Source organism: Microcaecilia unicolor, chromosome 1 (assembly GCF_901765095.1).
Source record: "Microcaecilia unicolor chromosome 1, aMicUni1.1, whole genome shotgun sequence".
NCBI lineage: Eukaryota > Metazoa > Chordata > Amphibia > Gymnophiona > Siphonopidae > Microcaecilia > Microcaecilia unicolor.
Genome location: NC_044031.1, coordinates 463067283 through 463083083, shown reverse-complemented (window position 1 = coordinate 463083083; position 15801 = coordinate 463067283). Strand labels below are relative to the sequence as shown.

The 15801-nt window shown below is 42.0% G+C and overlaps 1 protein-coding gene across 1 annotated transcript in view; it reads left to right on the top strand.

Annotated features, from left to right (window-relative positions):
- MTCL1 (microtubule crosslinking factor 1) overlaps nucleotides 1–15801 on the top strand; it is a 474698-nt gene that overhangs the window by 365366 nt on the left and 93531 nt on the right. The window contains exons 16-19 of the mRNA XM_030187538.1: nucleotides 4241–5566; nucleotides 7073–7231; nucleotides 13548–13670; nucleotides 14638–14871. Coding sequence (XP_030043398.1) covers nucleotides 4241–5566; nucleotides 7073–7231; nucleotides 13548–13670; nucleotides 14638–14871 — 1842 coding nt within the window. The remainder of the gene's footprint in view (nucleotides 1–4240; nucleotides 5567–7072; nucleotides 7232–13547; nucleotides 13671–14637; nucleotides 14872–15801) is intronic.

Here is a 15801-nt window from a genome sequence, read left to right as displayed (position 1 = left end):
ATGACACTGGCTATTGTTGAGGCGTTGGGCCGCTGATGTGATATCCATATTTCGTCTGGCAAAGTTGCCCTTTTGGAGGAAACTACTCTTTAGTGCAGATTTGGAGAAGATTGCTAAAGTCCTGGGAGATTCCAAGGTCCAGCAGCTACCTGAGGACAAGCCTAAGCCTCATCTTCAGGTGGATGTCTCGTTTTCGAGATGCACAAATGTATAGACCAGGGAAGGCTAGTGCTTCCACTCAAAAGCCTTGCTTTCCTCAGACTAAAGTCTTCCTTTTGAGGAGGCGAGAAGCCCTTTTCCACTTCTTCAAGAACCTCTCCCTCTTTGCAGCCCTCACAATGCTGGGGTCGAGGTTCACTCCTTGTACATAGACAAATGTAAGGGTTTTTTCCCTCGTTCACAAGGAGTGGACTGCCAATACTGCAGACCCATGGGTACTCGATATCATTCTCCATGGCTACAAGATAGAATTTTCAAAGCCATTCACAGATCTTTTCATACTGTGCCCTTGGGGCAGCTCTGCAAAGAGTCGGGCAGTGCTAACTACCTTGGTGTCTTTAAGGCGACTGGGGGCCATTTAGCCCATTCCTCCGGCAGAGAGGGGCATGGGTCAATATTCCATCTATTTTGTCATCCAAAAGAAAGAAGACTCTTTTCGCCTGGTTCTGGATCTCAGAGGGGTGAACAAATCTCTGAGTGCTGCACTTCTGCATGGAGACTCTTAGTTCTGTCATAGTCTCCATCCAGCCAGGCTTATTTTCATAACCCAATTTAGTGGCCTCACAAGAAATTTCTCCAGCTTGCAATCCTGGGAGATCATTTTCCATTTCAAGGCCATGCCTTTTGTCCTCACTACTGCACCTCGCACATTTTCAAAAGTTATGGTAGTGGCAGCAGCAGCTTTTCTTTGCTGGCAAGGGATCCAGGTACATCTTTACCTGGACAATTGGCTAATTCGGGTGCCTTCTTATCAAGAGAGCCTTCGCAGTACATAGACAGCCCTGTCTCTTCTTTCTGTGCTGGGTTGACTGGTGAATTACAGCAAGAATCATCTCACCACCACTATACTGCTATGGATTTTTACTGCCTGCTTCACTAACACAGACTACACAGTAATCACTGTGGATTCTTTTAGATTCGTATTAGGTAAATGAGACCTTTATTATAGGTTCTAAAATCTACAATGATTAAAATATATACAATGATTAAATCATCTAACTAAAAGAAAGCTATAAGACAGATCCTATATAATAATTTGCATCTCTGTCTGGATGCCTGGGTTTGTTGACATACTTCCCATTGGTCCGCCCTGGGGATGACGTCAGAGGGCAGACCAATGGGAAGTGAGAGGGAAGGGAAGCCAGTACCAGTCAGCGGAGGGTGAGTTCCAGCCCCCTCCCCTCTGAGTTCCATGCCCCCCCTCCCTCTCCTCCCCTCCGAGTTAGAGGCCCCACTCCCCTTGAAGTTGCAAGACGCCGCCCTCCATCCCTCCTTCCTCTCCCGTCCACGTTCCACAGCCCCGCGCCTCCCTCCCACCCTTTCTCTCTCTTCCCTCTGACTGCAACCACGACGTGTCCTCTGGCAGCCCCTCGCCTTCCTGCGTGCCGGCTGTAATTTAAAAATTCTTACCTCGGGGTCCGGCATCAGCAGTGAAGGCGAGCAGCGCTTCAGACTCCCTTCCCATCTGACTCAGCTCTGCTGCCTTCCCATCTGTCTCAGCTCTGCCTCTGGTCCAGCCCTTCTGCAAACAAGAAATGAGGGCGGGACCAGAGGCAGAGCTGAAAACAGAAGGAAAGGCAGTCTGAAGCACCATGCCTGCTCGACTTCACTGTTGCCGGCGGACCACGAGATAAGAAGTTTTAAATAACAGCCGGCACTCATGAAGGCGAGGGGCAGGTGGACACGTCGTGATTCCACTCGGAGGGCAGAGAGGGAGGGAGGCCGGGGGTGTGGAACTCAGACGATGGGGGGCATGGAACGGGGGGAGGAATGGAGGGGGTAACAAGTTTTAAATAACAGCCAGCACTTACGAAGGCGAGGGGCAGGCGGACACGTCGTGCTTCCATTCAGAGGGCAGAGAGAGAGAGGAAGGGAGGTGCGGTGGTGTGGAACTCGGACGACGGGGGGGCATGGAACTCGGAGGGGAGGAGAGGGTCCTGGAACTCGAGCGGGAGGTGGGGTCCTGGAACTGGAAGAGTAGGGGGGTCCTGGAACTCGAAGGGGAGGGGTGGTCCTGCAACTTGAAGGGGAGGGAGGCTGGAACTCGGAGTACAGAGAGGGACGGATGCGCAGGGGTGTGGAACTCCAAAGACAGCATGGAACTCTGAGGACAGGGAGGGGGGCCTGGAATTCACATGAGAGGGAGGAGGCCAAGCAGCAACTGCGGGGAAAACTTTGCTAGTGGCAGTTTCATTTCTGTCTGAAGTGGGCCTTTTTTACTAGTATATACATATTATACATACAACATCACTGGTCAGAAATTTCAGGCCCTTATCTCATCAGCCAGGAGGCCCGTTGCAGCAAAAGCCTGAATTCTCTTTATGACCAGGAACAGTCTTTTTTGCATGATGCATCCACCCACAGATGAGCCTCAAAGCTCTGCTGCAACAAGCTTTTTATTAAGCTAAAGCTTATTTTCAGAGCCAAGGAAAATTACAGAATGCTTGAGAATAGGTAAACAAGCCATACTGTGGGAATGTGGTCACATGTTTCCCAGTCCAGGTGGCCAATCTGAACTCGAAAACAAGTTCCATCTTTCCCTTCACATAACAAATTAATTAGAGCTGTGTCTTATCTTCTGCATTCCTACTTATTTTCACGCAATCAAAGTTAATCATTTTTAAACAGAATTACTTCTAATCAACAATACAGACCCCAAGTGCACTTGTTAGTCAAGGCAGATAGAGTTGTAAAGCAATCTCTAAAATCCTTTTTATTACACACCACCAGGACCTGGAGTTTCTGGGAGTGTTCTTCAGTACCCAGGCAGGGAAGGTTTTCTTGCCTCAGCATCGTCACCTCAAGCTCAAACAACAAATTCTCAAGGCCTCTCTCTCTTCCCTGCCCCCGGTGCTAAAGGCCTCTAGCACCTGTGTTTACTTCTGAGCATCAGCCTCCTAGTGTGTGTGTTTATTGGGGGAGGGCTGTAGTGATGAATAAAGGGGCCCTTTTACAAAGGCGCGGGAGGGCTGACGCTCGGGTAGTTCATGCCCAATTGGCACTACTGCCGGCATAGCGCGTGCACCCTGTGGTAATTCTGATTTTGACACACACCAAATCCCACAGTAAAAAATAATTTTTTATTTTCTACTGCAGGGGCATTCCCGGTGGTATCCAGCAGCGTTCCAACGTTGGCATGCACTTTATGGTTACCACTTGAGTAGCGCGTGAGCCCTTACCACTAGGTCAGTGGGTGGCAGTAAGGGCCCAGGCCGTAAATAGTTACATGCTAATTGTAATATTAGCGCAGGCCCATTAAAAAATAGCCTTTTTTCCAGCCGCGGTAAAAAAAAATGGTCTAGTGTGCACCTAAAAGACGCACCCACACTACAGCAGGCTACTTTTTACTGCAGTTTTGTAAAAGTACCACAAAGTGTTTAAACTGTGTAGTAAACAAACCCATTAGAGTTTGTGTATTTCACATACACTAATACATTTAACCGGTGTTCTGAATTTTAGGTTTTGGTGTACCTGGTGATTCTTAAAATTGACTTTACTGCTACCAAAATGTATTAAATATAAATCTTTCCATTTGTTTTCTTTTATTTTCTGAGGTTTTTAAAAATACTTTGTGACAGCTGAATTGCTGAATTTTACTGTTCAGCTGTACACATAACACTCACTGTTAAATATGCTAAAATCATAGCTAATATATCATTTTTCTTATTTTTTTCCCATTCTGAAAGTGGACCCAGTATAGCCACTGGAAGGGAGGAAAGAATAAGAAAAGATATTTTAATATTATTCTTTATTTGTATTGCTTTTCTTGTGTAAAGAGTTTCAAGATTTAGAAAATGTATAGAAATTTGGAAAAAAAATTGACATGAACATCCTTTTACCTTCAAACTAGGTTGAATTAGAATATCTTCTAATAGGGTTTCACTGAACGTTAGCCTGAAGGATTTTAAATTCTATAAATGTAGACTTCCCAAATAAAAAGGATTTTAAGTGCAGTGATCAGTTTTCAGAAATTGCTAACTTCTGCACTTTTTTTTTTTTTTTGTATTTCTTTTCTTAACAGGAAGACAGTGCTGATTTGAAGTGCCAACTTCAGTTTGCCAAAGAAGAAGCAGCACTTATGCGTAAGAAGATGGCCAAACTGGGAAGAGAAAAAGACGAACTGGAACAGGAATTGCAGAAATACAAGTCGGTATATGGAGATGTGGATAGCCCTCTATCAACAGGAGAAACAGGTGGCCCACCTAGCACCAGGGAAGGTGAGCTGAAGCTTCGACTCAAATTGGTAGAAGAAGAAGCTAACATCTTGGGCAGGAAGATTGTGGAGCTGGAAGTGGAAAACAGAGGCATTAAAGCTGAGATGGAGGACATGAGATGCCAATACGAGAGAGAATGCCTTAGCCAGGACCACATTTCAAGCATTCCTACCTCGCCATATGGTGACTCAGTGGAATCTGCCACAGAACTTCGTCGCCATTTGCAGTTTGTTGAAGAGGAAGCGGAGTTGCTGAGAAGGTCAATTTCTGAGGTAGAGGATCACAACAAACAACTCACAAGTGAACTGAATAAATTCAAATTTGGGCCTGGCCAGGAGTTGGGTTGGATAGAGGACAGTGATACCAAATCTAGTGGTACCCTTCACGAGGAGCTGAAATCGGCTCAAATGCAGATCAGTGACTTGAGTGGAAAAGTGATGAAACTTCAATATGAGAACCGTGTGTTACTGTCTAATGTGCAGCGCTATGATCTGGCTTCCCACTTGGGGCTACACACTGCAAGTCCCCGGGACAGTGATGCTGATAGTGACACAGGAAAGAAAGAGAGTGACAGTGAAGATGGACATTCTCAGCCAAAGAGAGAAGGACCAATTGGAGGTGAGAGTGATTCTGAAGAAGTCTACGAGAAGACATCAGGGTTTGGGAGTGGGAAACCATCAGAGGTCAATGACCTAATCATATGTTCCTCTGAGTTGATGAGAATCAGGGAGGATACAGAGTATCTAATGAGCATCAAGCGCGAAGCAGAGCAACTAGAAAGGACTGTTGACCATCTCATTACCGATACAGACTGCTTGATTTATGACACTAAGGTACACATGAGCAGCAACACCTCCAAGCAGTCACTGAAAAGCAGTGATGAGAAAAAAGAGGTAACAAAGCAGCCTGAACTCTTGAACACTCTTAATTCTCGAATGAAGACCTTTAGGAAAGAGTTGCAGGTTTTTCTAGAAAAGGTTGACCATGTTGGGGCAGGCTTGAAAGAACATGCGGAAGACCTCTCCCCAGTGCCCCATCTCACGGAATCTTCCAGTTTCCTGTCTACTATGACATCAATGTCTCGAGATTCTCCCATTAGTAACTTTGGAAAGGAGTTGACCACAGACTTCCAGGTAAGTTAGCAAAGTCTTTTGTGTTTCCTATTTTTACCTGTTTTTGCTTCCTCCTTGTTTGATTTGCAATGCAAAAGCTAATTTACTCTTGGCTGCTTTATTATGGTTTCAAGTGTGCTCGTTTGTATGCAAAGTTGTAAATGGCTAAAATACTAATATTTCCTTTTTTTATTTTTATTTGCTGCAATTGTTCAGAGGCGGTTCCTAGTATTTCAGTCTAAGTAAATGAAGATAGCAAGAGTTTATTTTGGGTAAAAAAAAAAAGGGATCTTGATTCTGAAAAGCAAAGAGAATTTTGTATCCTAGCAATTAACAATTTCAGAGGCCCTTTTACTAAAGCGTGTCGGGCAGTTATTGCGTGAATTTGCACAGGGTAACTGTGACTGCACAAGTGCTGTAACTGTTCCTGAGTTGGCTTAGTGGTTAGTATGCGCACATTTGTGCATTAAGAGCATTTTGTGTTGGTGGCAGGTGGATCGAGCAAAGTGCAGAAGTGTATGGCACATACATGTGCTAACCAGCGCTTGTGCAGTTAGCATGAGTCCACGTAGGGAGTCTTTTACAAAGGTACGCTAGCATTTTTAGCACATGCTAAACTCTAGAGACACCCATATATTCCTATGGGTGTCTCTAGCGTTTAGAGTGTGCTAAAAATGCTAGCGCACCCTTGTAAAAGGGACCCCTTAGTGCCTCTCAAATAGGAGACGCTGAATGCATCTGCACTAATTGTAACCAGAGTATTGTGTGCTAATGGATGTTTTAACGCATGAGCTTCAAAAGGATATGCTGGGCACTCCCCACAATAGTTGTCATGTTAGATTTGTACTTACCACACGTTAATTTTTTTTTTGCATCAAGTCACTGTAACTGCAAAATCTAATGCACTTTAGTAAAAGGGACTCTCGGTGGCATTTCTGGGGGCATTCCGTAAGTTTTTTTCCCCCATGCCTGATTATTGAAGCATTTTTTAAAACCATGCCAGTCTCTAAGTTTGTGTTTTTTGAAAAGCCGGATTGCAGTTTGTTTACATAACCAAGGTTGGAGGGGCCAAGACAACTCAGCCAAAGAAGGACCACAGTTGTAAGATGTTGCTGGTACTCAATGGATGCATGTTTAATCTGTGAACCGCCCCTGGATATGGCTTATCTGCACGGCACAAGTAAGGGTGGAGGAGCCTTCTGTCCCAAATCCTTCACATCTAGCGTGCTTGCTGCTGGTTTGACTCATGCATCTCTCATTTGCATGCGCGCCTCATAACCGGTGTTTGCATTCTTTTCTCCTCTTTCTCTTTTTGCTTTTCAGATATTTCAGCCCATCATTTTGCTCATTCTCATTTTAGTTTTGTTCTCTTCACTCTCTTACGCCACTGTGTTTAAGTTGTTTTTTCTGTTCATGCTTTTTTTTGTCTTGTAGTTTTTTCAGTCGTCTACTTTACCCATTTTTTGTTTTTCTTTATTCCCTTCTGTCCTTTGCTTTTGTTTATATTACCGCCCATGCACGTAACAGTCTAAATTGAGGGATCAGGTGGAGTGGCAGCTTGGCCAAGATCATGGAGAGGAGCAAGAGAGTCATCGCCTTCGTATCGCCACCACTGAACCACATCGCAGAGCTGATGGAGACAACAAACCCTACAGGCCAGGAGGAAAGGACTTTTTCAGTCTAGAGGTTAGCATCGTCTGTTCTCAGAATGCCACCTTGCAGTGTGCTCTTCACAGACCATCACAGCTTTACTTTATTTAATTGAAGAAAAACAGAAAATCTAAAATGTAATTGACTTTTCTGAAGTATTTTTAAGCCTTTTGTGAGGCCTAACTGAAAAATTTCCAGGTCAAAGAAATCATTGAAAGGACTCCTGTGTAACTCTTATAATGGTAGATACACAATTGTGTGAATTATTCTGCTATGGAGGGTGATGAGTCTGTTTGGCAGCCAGTGCAACATGCAAATTATTTTGTGATTTAAATGAATTCTAGTAATTTAATCCATGCCATGGTTTGGTTTGACATTGCATGTAGTTTTATGAGGAAGTAAAAGAAAGGGTTTAGCCATGTGAAAAGTATTTTTAAAGAAAAAAAATCTGTATTCATATTTATCTTGGGCAACGAGGACAATTTATTGCATTTTTTAAAAGATACAGTAGAAGTAAATATTCTTGGTGTGACTGTGTCAAGCATTATTGGGGAGATTCTATATATGGTGCCTAAAAAATCAACAGAGAAATCAATGTCTAAGCATTGCCTAGATTTAGGCGCGGTATATAGAATATGCTTAGTTGATATCTCAGCACCTAAAACTATGTACCTTCATTTACACCAAACAAAAACAAGGCGTAAATCCCAACGTCTAGATTTACATGCACTGGGCCATATTCTATAACTAAGCGCGTAAATTTCAGTACGGCCACAAAACACCCATAACCACGTCCCTTCTTGCCTGCGCGTGTTAGAAGTTAGGCGCACTGCATTGCAGAATGCGCTTAGCAAGTTGTGCGCATACATTCTAATTATTGTCAATTAGTGCTCATTATCGCTTGTTAAGAGCTGTTATCAATGCTGATTAGCTTGTTAAGCCAATTAAGTTACGTGCTTTGTTATAGAATGCTCTACCAAGACCTATCTGTACCATTGGCGGCCTTTTGCCCTTCAGAAAAGCACTGAAGACCCATCTCTTCAAGATAGCCTACCCTAACGATTCAACCTAACCAAAACTTGCCTACATGATTCTTATTGACAATAGTTATACATTGACCATGTTTCCCATTATCCTTTTTGCTACCCCATATCCATTCCTCTCCATCTTCCTACGCCTACCTCCCAACGCTCATTTCCTTCTGCACCCAATTCCTCCTATGTTCAATTTACTTATCCATTAATATTGCATTTACTACAAACTGTATATTCTTCTTACAACTTTGTAATTCTTTATATTGTTACTATGTAAGCTGCTTTGAGCCTGCCACGTGTGGGAAAGCGCGGGGTACAAATGTAATACATAAATAGAATGCACTTAGATTTCGGCACGGATCTCTAGGAGCACGATATAGAATCCAGGGGTATACACACCTATGCACCATTTTCCAGTATTGCTGGAGTCTGGGTATGTCCACACAGTGCAAACATATAGTGCAGGGTCACTCAGATACCATAAAAGCTCAGAAGCTCAACAGGAGCAGGTTCATGGAGATCACAGTCAGCACAGATAGAAGCAGTTTAAATAGAGAGCACTTGTTTTGAAGAGAGAGAGTGCCATGGTATGGTGGTTCCCAAACCTGGCCCTGGAGGCACTTCTGCCAGTCTGGTTTTCAGGATAGCCACAATGAATATTCATGAGGGAGATTTGCATGCACTGCCTCTACTGCAGACTGGCTGGGGTGCCTCCAGGGCCAGGTTTGGGAATCACTTGTGTAGAGGGGTCACTGTAGTGCCGACTGTCGTCTTTTGAATGAGATACTAACCTGAGATCCTGTTTGTTTATTATATTAAATATGTCAATGGCATTCTCCCCCCCCCCCCCCCCCCCCTCCAAGAATAAATGTTAACCATGGAGCCAAAACTACATTCCAGTGTAGGCTTTTGGTTCCAGAAGAGTATCGGGGAGAGCTGGAATGCTATAAGGATACATCAATCAGCACAATGAGCTGAGGATTTGCAGCAAAGAACTATAAGATAATATTGAGTTATTGGGATTAGAGAACTCACAAACAGGAACGATCGCTGAAGACTGAAAGATTCTGGTGTTTGCTGACTATAGAGAAAACACTTTGATAAGAAAAATATTTGATTGCTTAGGGCTTAAAGCTGGCCAGCACCTTATCGAGTACCGTTTGAGTAAATGCGGTTGCATTTGTTCTGTAACTGGCTGAAGCTCTCTGCAATCTTTATTTGTACATTTTGTCTTTTGATTAAAAGGGAACAATTTTCATTCTGAATGCAAAAGGAAATTGGCTAATTAGTTAATAAGCTCCAGAGAAGCAGGTTGTCTTGTAGAGTGATGACATTGTGCAGCCTGAGTGTAAACATCTTCTTTTGTTTGGTCTGTATCCCCTCAATTAATATGGCACTAGGAGACTATATCACAGTTATCTAAAACAGACATGGATTAAGCTCAGCTAGCAATTAATAAAATGTGCTGCTTTTTGCTGAAAATCCTCTTAAAAAGCTTTAGATCTAAGATGTGGCAGCAGAGCCTGACTTCTGTAGTAAAGTAGTTTGGTTAATGCCCCGTTCTGTAAGAGCTAAAATGACAGTTTGAGGGATGGTAAAATCATCGCTGTTATTAAAAGAAATGTATTGTAGGGGGTGATGAGAAGGTTTCATTCTATTTTGTAGGAAAAAAAAAGGTTTAAATTACAATATAAAGAATTAGGTTTGTGAAGTACAGCTTGCTTTTACTGGGATCTTATTAAATTATGGCAAAATAACCAATTGCATATATAAATATTCTTGTAGCTTTGTGTACATTTTATAAATAAATAAATATTTCCACTCTCGTCCACCACATACCACTCCTCACACACCACCCAGTCTAACTACTGTCTAACCTACTGCACACCCACTCAGCAACTCTTAATTCCCTTCCACACATTCTCAGTGTCCCACTCCTCAGCCGCCGCCATCATCACAGCCTCCACACGACCAAAATGATAAAGGGGATGGAACTCCTCCCACATGAGGAAAAGCTAAAAAGGTTAGAGCTCTTCAACTTAGAAAAGAGACGGCTGAGGGAACATATGATTGAGGTCTACAAAATCCTGAGTGGTGTAGAACGGTTAAAAGTGAATCAATTTTTCACTCTTTCAAAAAGTACAAAGACCATGGGGACCCCCAATGAAATTACATGGAAATATCTGTAAAACAAATAGGAGGAAATATTTTTCGCTCAAAGAATAGTTAAGCAGTGGAATGCATCGCTAGAGGATGTGGTAACAGTGGTTAGCATACCTGGGTTTAAAAAAAGGTTTGGACAAGTTCTTGGAGGAAAAGTCCATCGTCTGTTATTGAGATGGACATGGAGGAAGTCACTGCTTGTCCCGAGATTGGTAGCATGGAATGTTACTACTAATTGGGTTTCTGCCAGGTACTTGTGTTCTGGATTGGCCACTTTGGAATCAGGATACTGGGCTAGATGGACCCTTGGTCTGACCCAGTATGGCTATTCTTACGTTCTTATGTGCCTCATGTGCCGTATAACCTACTCACCATGCAGTCACACCAGAGTACAGAGGCATAAAGATATTTTCAGTTTTGTTTTCATTTCATTCCAGATAATCCCTAACACTCTATTTGCTTATTGGCAACCACAGCACACTGGGACAAAGATTTGAACTACTTATCTATAATGTTCCAAGATATTGTTTTCTTGGGTGGTGACTCCAACTCAGAACCTGACATTTTGTACCTATAGTTGGGATTATTTTTCCCTATGTGCATTGCTTTGCATTTATCCACATTAAAGTCCATCTGCCATTTAGATATCCAGGGGTCCTTTTACTAAGCTGCAATAAAAAGTGGCCTTTGGTAGTGTGGGTGCGTGTTTTTGGCACACACTGGGTCATTTTTTACCATAGCTGGGAAAAAAGGCTTTTTTCAATGGAGGCAGTATATGGCTGTGCGCTAGAATTAAAGGTAGCACATGGTTATTTACTGCCTGAGCCCTTACCACCGTCCATTGACCTAGCGGTAAGGGCTCACGCGCTACGTGAATGGTACTCGTGCAGCATGCACCAATGTGGCCTTGCTGCCAATTACCGTCAGGAACGCCTCCCCGTGGTAGAAAATAGAAAAATATTTTCTACTGCGGGAAACAGCATATGCCAAATTCAGCATTACCGCTAAGTGGGCACGCTACCCAGGTGGTAGTGTTGATTTGGCGTGCGTTACACGTGCGGTAGCCCTACCATCGCTTTGTAAAAGGGGCTCCAAGTCTCAGAAGAACATTCTACATAGTCCTCTGTTGATTTAATAACTTGGAATAATTTTATCTGATCTTCAGTTTGATCACTTCACTCATTGCTTCTTTCTCTAGATCATTTATGAATGTTAAGTTTAGGTTAAACAGCTCAGATCCCAGTACAGACCCTCATGTATTCCACTATTTACCTCTTTCCATTTGGAAAACTATTTCATCCCATTTTCTGTGTATTGTTTTTTTTTTATAGCCAGTTTCCAGTCTATAATCATTTCTTCTTGTTCCATGTTTCTTGAAGAGTCCTTCAAGACAGACTTGTCAAATGCTTTTGTTAATCCAGATAATGCTATGGCAGTCTTTTTACAAGGGCTTTTTGTGTTTGAGATGTGCATAAACTGGCACTTAAAACAAACCCAAAGGTAAAGGTGAAAACCCTATGTAAAATCCAAGCAGAAACCCAAATAGTAGGGGTGGACCAAAGAATCTTCACAGCTAAATGTAATGCAACAAGGTTTAATCAGCACCAGACATGTACTTGACCTGACTCGTGTTTTGACAGGATAGCCAGTCTGCTTCAGGGATCATACACTCAAAGCTGGAACACAAAATTGTGCCTACAAATAGGTGGGAAAATGTGGGATACAAATGTAACAAATAAATAAATAAAATAACACTGGTTAATTTTGGCATGCTTTATGGCGTCTTTATGGTGGTTCAACGATTCTTGCATAATAAACCAGTATTATTGTTCTGTACTCACAATTTTGCATTCCACCTTTCAGTGTATGATCCCTGAAGTAGATGGGCTAGTCCTGTCAAAACACAACCCTGTGTCAGGTCAAGTACACCTCCTAGCATGTCCTGATGAGATGCATACCAAGTCAGGATTGGAATATTTGTTAGATTTCACTGTCTTATCACCTCATCCTGTCTAGGTGGATGGTAGTAAATCCTACACTATACTTTTTTCCCATCACACATGGAATTTCTGTCCATAAAGATTTGATACTGAATTTCCTGCAAGGCTTTTATTCTATTAGACTCGATGCTAAACATAGAGCACCACCCCCTACCAATTTGATGTACCCTATCATTTCTATATAATTTGTAGAAATGATAGAGTAGATCAGATTGGCAGAGGAATGGTGCTATGTGTTAAGCTTTGAATCAGAGTGTTCAACTGGTTGTTATCCTTCGATTCGTTTAATTTATTAATGTATATTCCGCCTATATACCTAAACGGATGACAAAAGAAAAATATATAATTCAGAAGGCACAGCAATAAACACATGCACTGAACAATAAAATATAATTAAAACAAAACCTGATCTGCTTCAAAATTTCCTAATCTTCCTTTGAAGATTTCTAATGATAGAATTGCCAACCATAAGTGCCTTTGTAATCTTTCTTTCTGGGCATGTGCCCTTGGAGTTTCATCTTAAGTGCGAATGGATCACCTGGATGGCAGGTCATTGAAAGCTCATACCTCAATAAATAGGTTAGTCTGTAAGATGCCACCTGCCTTGTCAGACTTGCTAAAAATACATGCATGGTTGACGCAAAGAAAGATAAAATATATTTACTTTTTATTTATAAAGTTTTATAGCTCTATAAAGTGCTTTGGAAATGGGTACTTAATTAAAATATCATCAACTTTTATATCAACAGAATTCCTGGCAGGGATAAATATGTCTTTTTAGAGGAAAGTTGAAGTCCCATTCTGTATGATTTATTGCAGTGAAGTTGTCTTTCACTAGATATTATAGGTATCGCAAGAGAAAGTATTCCACAGGCTGGTGTGGTAAGGACCCAGTTTCTGATTTTTGCTGAAGGTCAGAGGTTTTCAGGTGACACGTGAGAAATCAAGATTCCTAATGTGAAGCGCTGCGTACGACTGGTAGCGCTATAGAAATGATTTGTAGTAGTAGTAATGTTTTTTCTTTCATGAAGTGTTTTCATGTCTGCTTACGATATTAACTATGTGACTGGGTTTTTTTTCTGCTATCATATTTTTTGTATTTTTTCACTAAAGTTCTCTTTTTCACTTAACTTGCCTGTTTGTTTTACCAACTAGCTCAGGGATCCTCATGTTTCACCCGAACAGACTTTATCATTGCGAGAACTTCAGGCTCACCTTGAGCAGGAGCGAAGACTTCACCAGGAGGAACAAGAAAAGGCTGCAGATAGAATCATTCAGGTAAGAGAATAATCTATTGAAGTAGCAGATAATGTATTAGAAAGGCTGCCAAGAGGCTATACCATGCCGCCCCTCATGTTCTAAGTTGTCAAGTTGAAAGTGTCTCTAATTTTAAGGGTATTTTCCCCCAGGGGTTTCTGATAGTGTTTATGTTTTGCTGATTTCAGCAAGCTTTCTCTCTCATGAGGTTACCCTATTATTGGTCACGGTTGCTAACGGAAATCCCCAAAAATGACTGACACACATGCAACATGCAATCATTTCATAGCACCCTGAGCAATATTTTCAAACATTTTACAGGTACAGAGATGAAGACATATAAATCCTAATGTTTTTAGTGTGTGATAAATAATTATAGTTCCCTGTTGCTAAGACAAGAAAAAATGTTCACAAAATAAATTTAATAAGACATTTAAATTAGTTTTAAATAGTACATACAACATTTTGACCACTGCTATCATTATCACCCGCCTCCTTTTATTTTTCCATGGAGTACTGCAGATCACATGTTTTATGTATGTATGCAGTATCTTTAATATGGGGGCAGTGCAGCCATACAGGCACAAGGGAGGTGGAGTATCAAAATTGTGCCTCGTCCCTGCTTGGCCGTGATGCAGTGGGCAGAACAGGGGTGCTAAGGTTGGGACTCTTTTGGTGGTGTTGAAGAGGAACGTAATGATGAAGTGAAACAAACCATGTGCATATGGTTCCCTGGCAGCTGTAAAGTAAACAAACTGTGCAATTCTTCAGCAGACCATTAAGTATAGTTAGTTAAACTGGGTCTGTAAGTTATGCCCTTCATGTTTAAAGTTTCCTAGAAAGGAAGAGAGCTTGCTAGACAAGCTAGTATTGATCACTACTGAAAGAGTTTGTCTTGGTAATTGTTTTGAACATTAAATCTTTATTGAACTTATCTCCTTGTACAACAGATATAATAGCATTTCTGGTTGTTTCTCAACCCTTATAGCTGGAAGAGGAGCACCTAACGAGCTTAAGGAGGAAAGAGCTGGAGGTGCAAAGTCTGAATTTGCAAAACAAACTGGAAGAGAAAACCTGGAGCCAGGAGAAGAATCTTCTTCAGCAGGAGCTTCAATATTTCCAGCGGAATGTTTTCGTGCTGTATGTCCAGCTAAGATGGCTGCTGAAACACTTGCGGCAGTGCAGAAAGGTGCAAAAAGAAGTTGGAGAGGAGTTGCTAGAGGTAACTTTGCCCTCTTGTTTTTACACTTTACAAGCAGTTCAGTGTCCTTGAGTGATATTGGAGAGGAGTTGGTGAGGGGCGTTCGTCTTTGTGCATTATCACGCCAAGGTCCTTCTGATGGATTATACATAATGAGGACCTCGAGGAATGGTTTCATGCTTGGTATGAGAAGCCAGGCATATAAAGGGCAATTCTATAACTGGGTGCCCACATTTAAGGTGTCGCCTACATATATAAATTTAAGGAATGCCAGCATATTTATGGATAAGTGTACACTCGTGTGCATAAGTGACATTGAAGCGATTAAGCACTATTCTGCAAGGGTGTGCCTAAGTGGCATAGGGCCAGATTCTATATATGGCACTTAAAAATTCCACAAGGAAAACATTTCTGCCTAAGTGTATTCTATAAGTAGTGCCTAGATTTAGGCTCGGTGTACAGAATACGCTTAAAACTATGCAGATCATTTACACCAACAAAAACGTAAATCCCGGCATGTAGATTTAGGCGCAGAGGGCCATATTCTATAACAATGTGCTTACATTTTGGAACACCCATGAAACTCCCATTTCCCTGCCCATAGCCATGCCCCTTTTTGCCTGCGTGCGTTAAAATGTAGGCGCAGTACGTTACAGAATGCATTTAAGGAATTGTTTTTGCGAAAATTCTAATTATTGCCAATTGGTGCCCATTATTGCTTGTTAAGTGCTTCTAACACTGATTGGCTTTTTAAGCCAATTAACTTACACGTGTGTTATAAAATACGCTTGGATTTCGGCACGAAACGCTAGGTGCGCTATATAGAATCCGGGAGATTGTGTGTAAATGCATGGGAGTGGCCTAGTGGTTATTGTAGTAGGCTGAGTAGTGGAGGAACTGGGTTCGAGTCCCACTGCAGCCCCTTGTGACCCTGAGCAACTCCCTTAACCC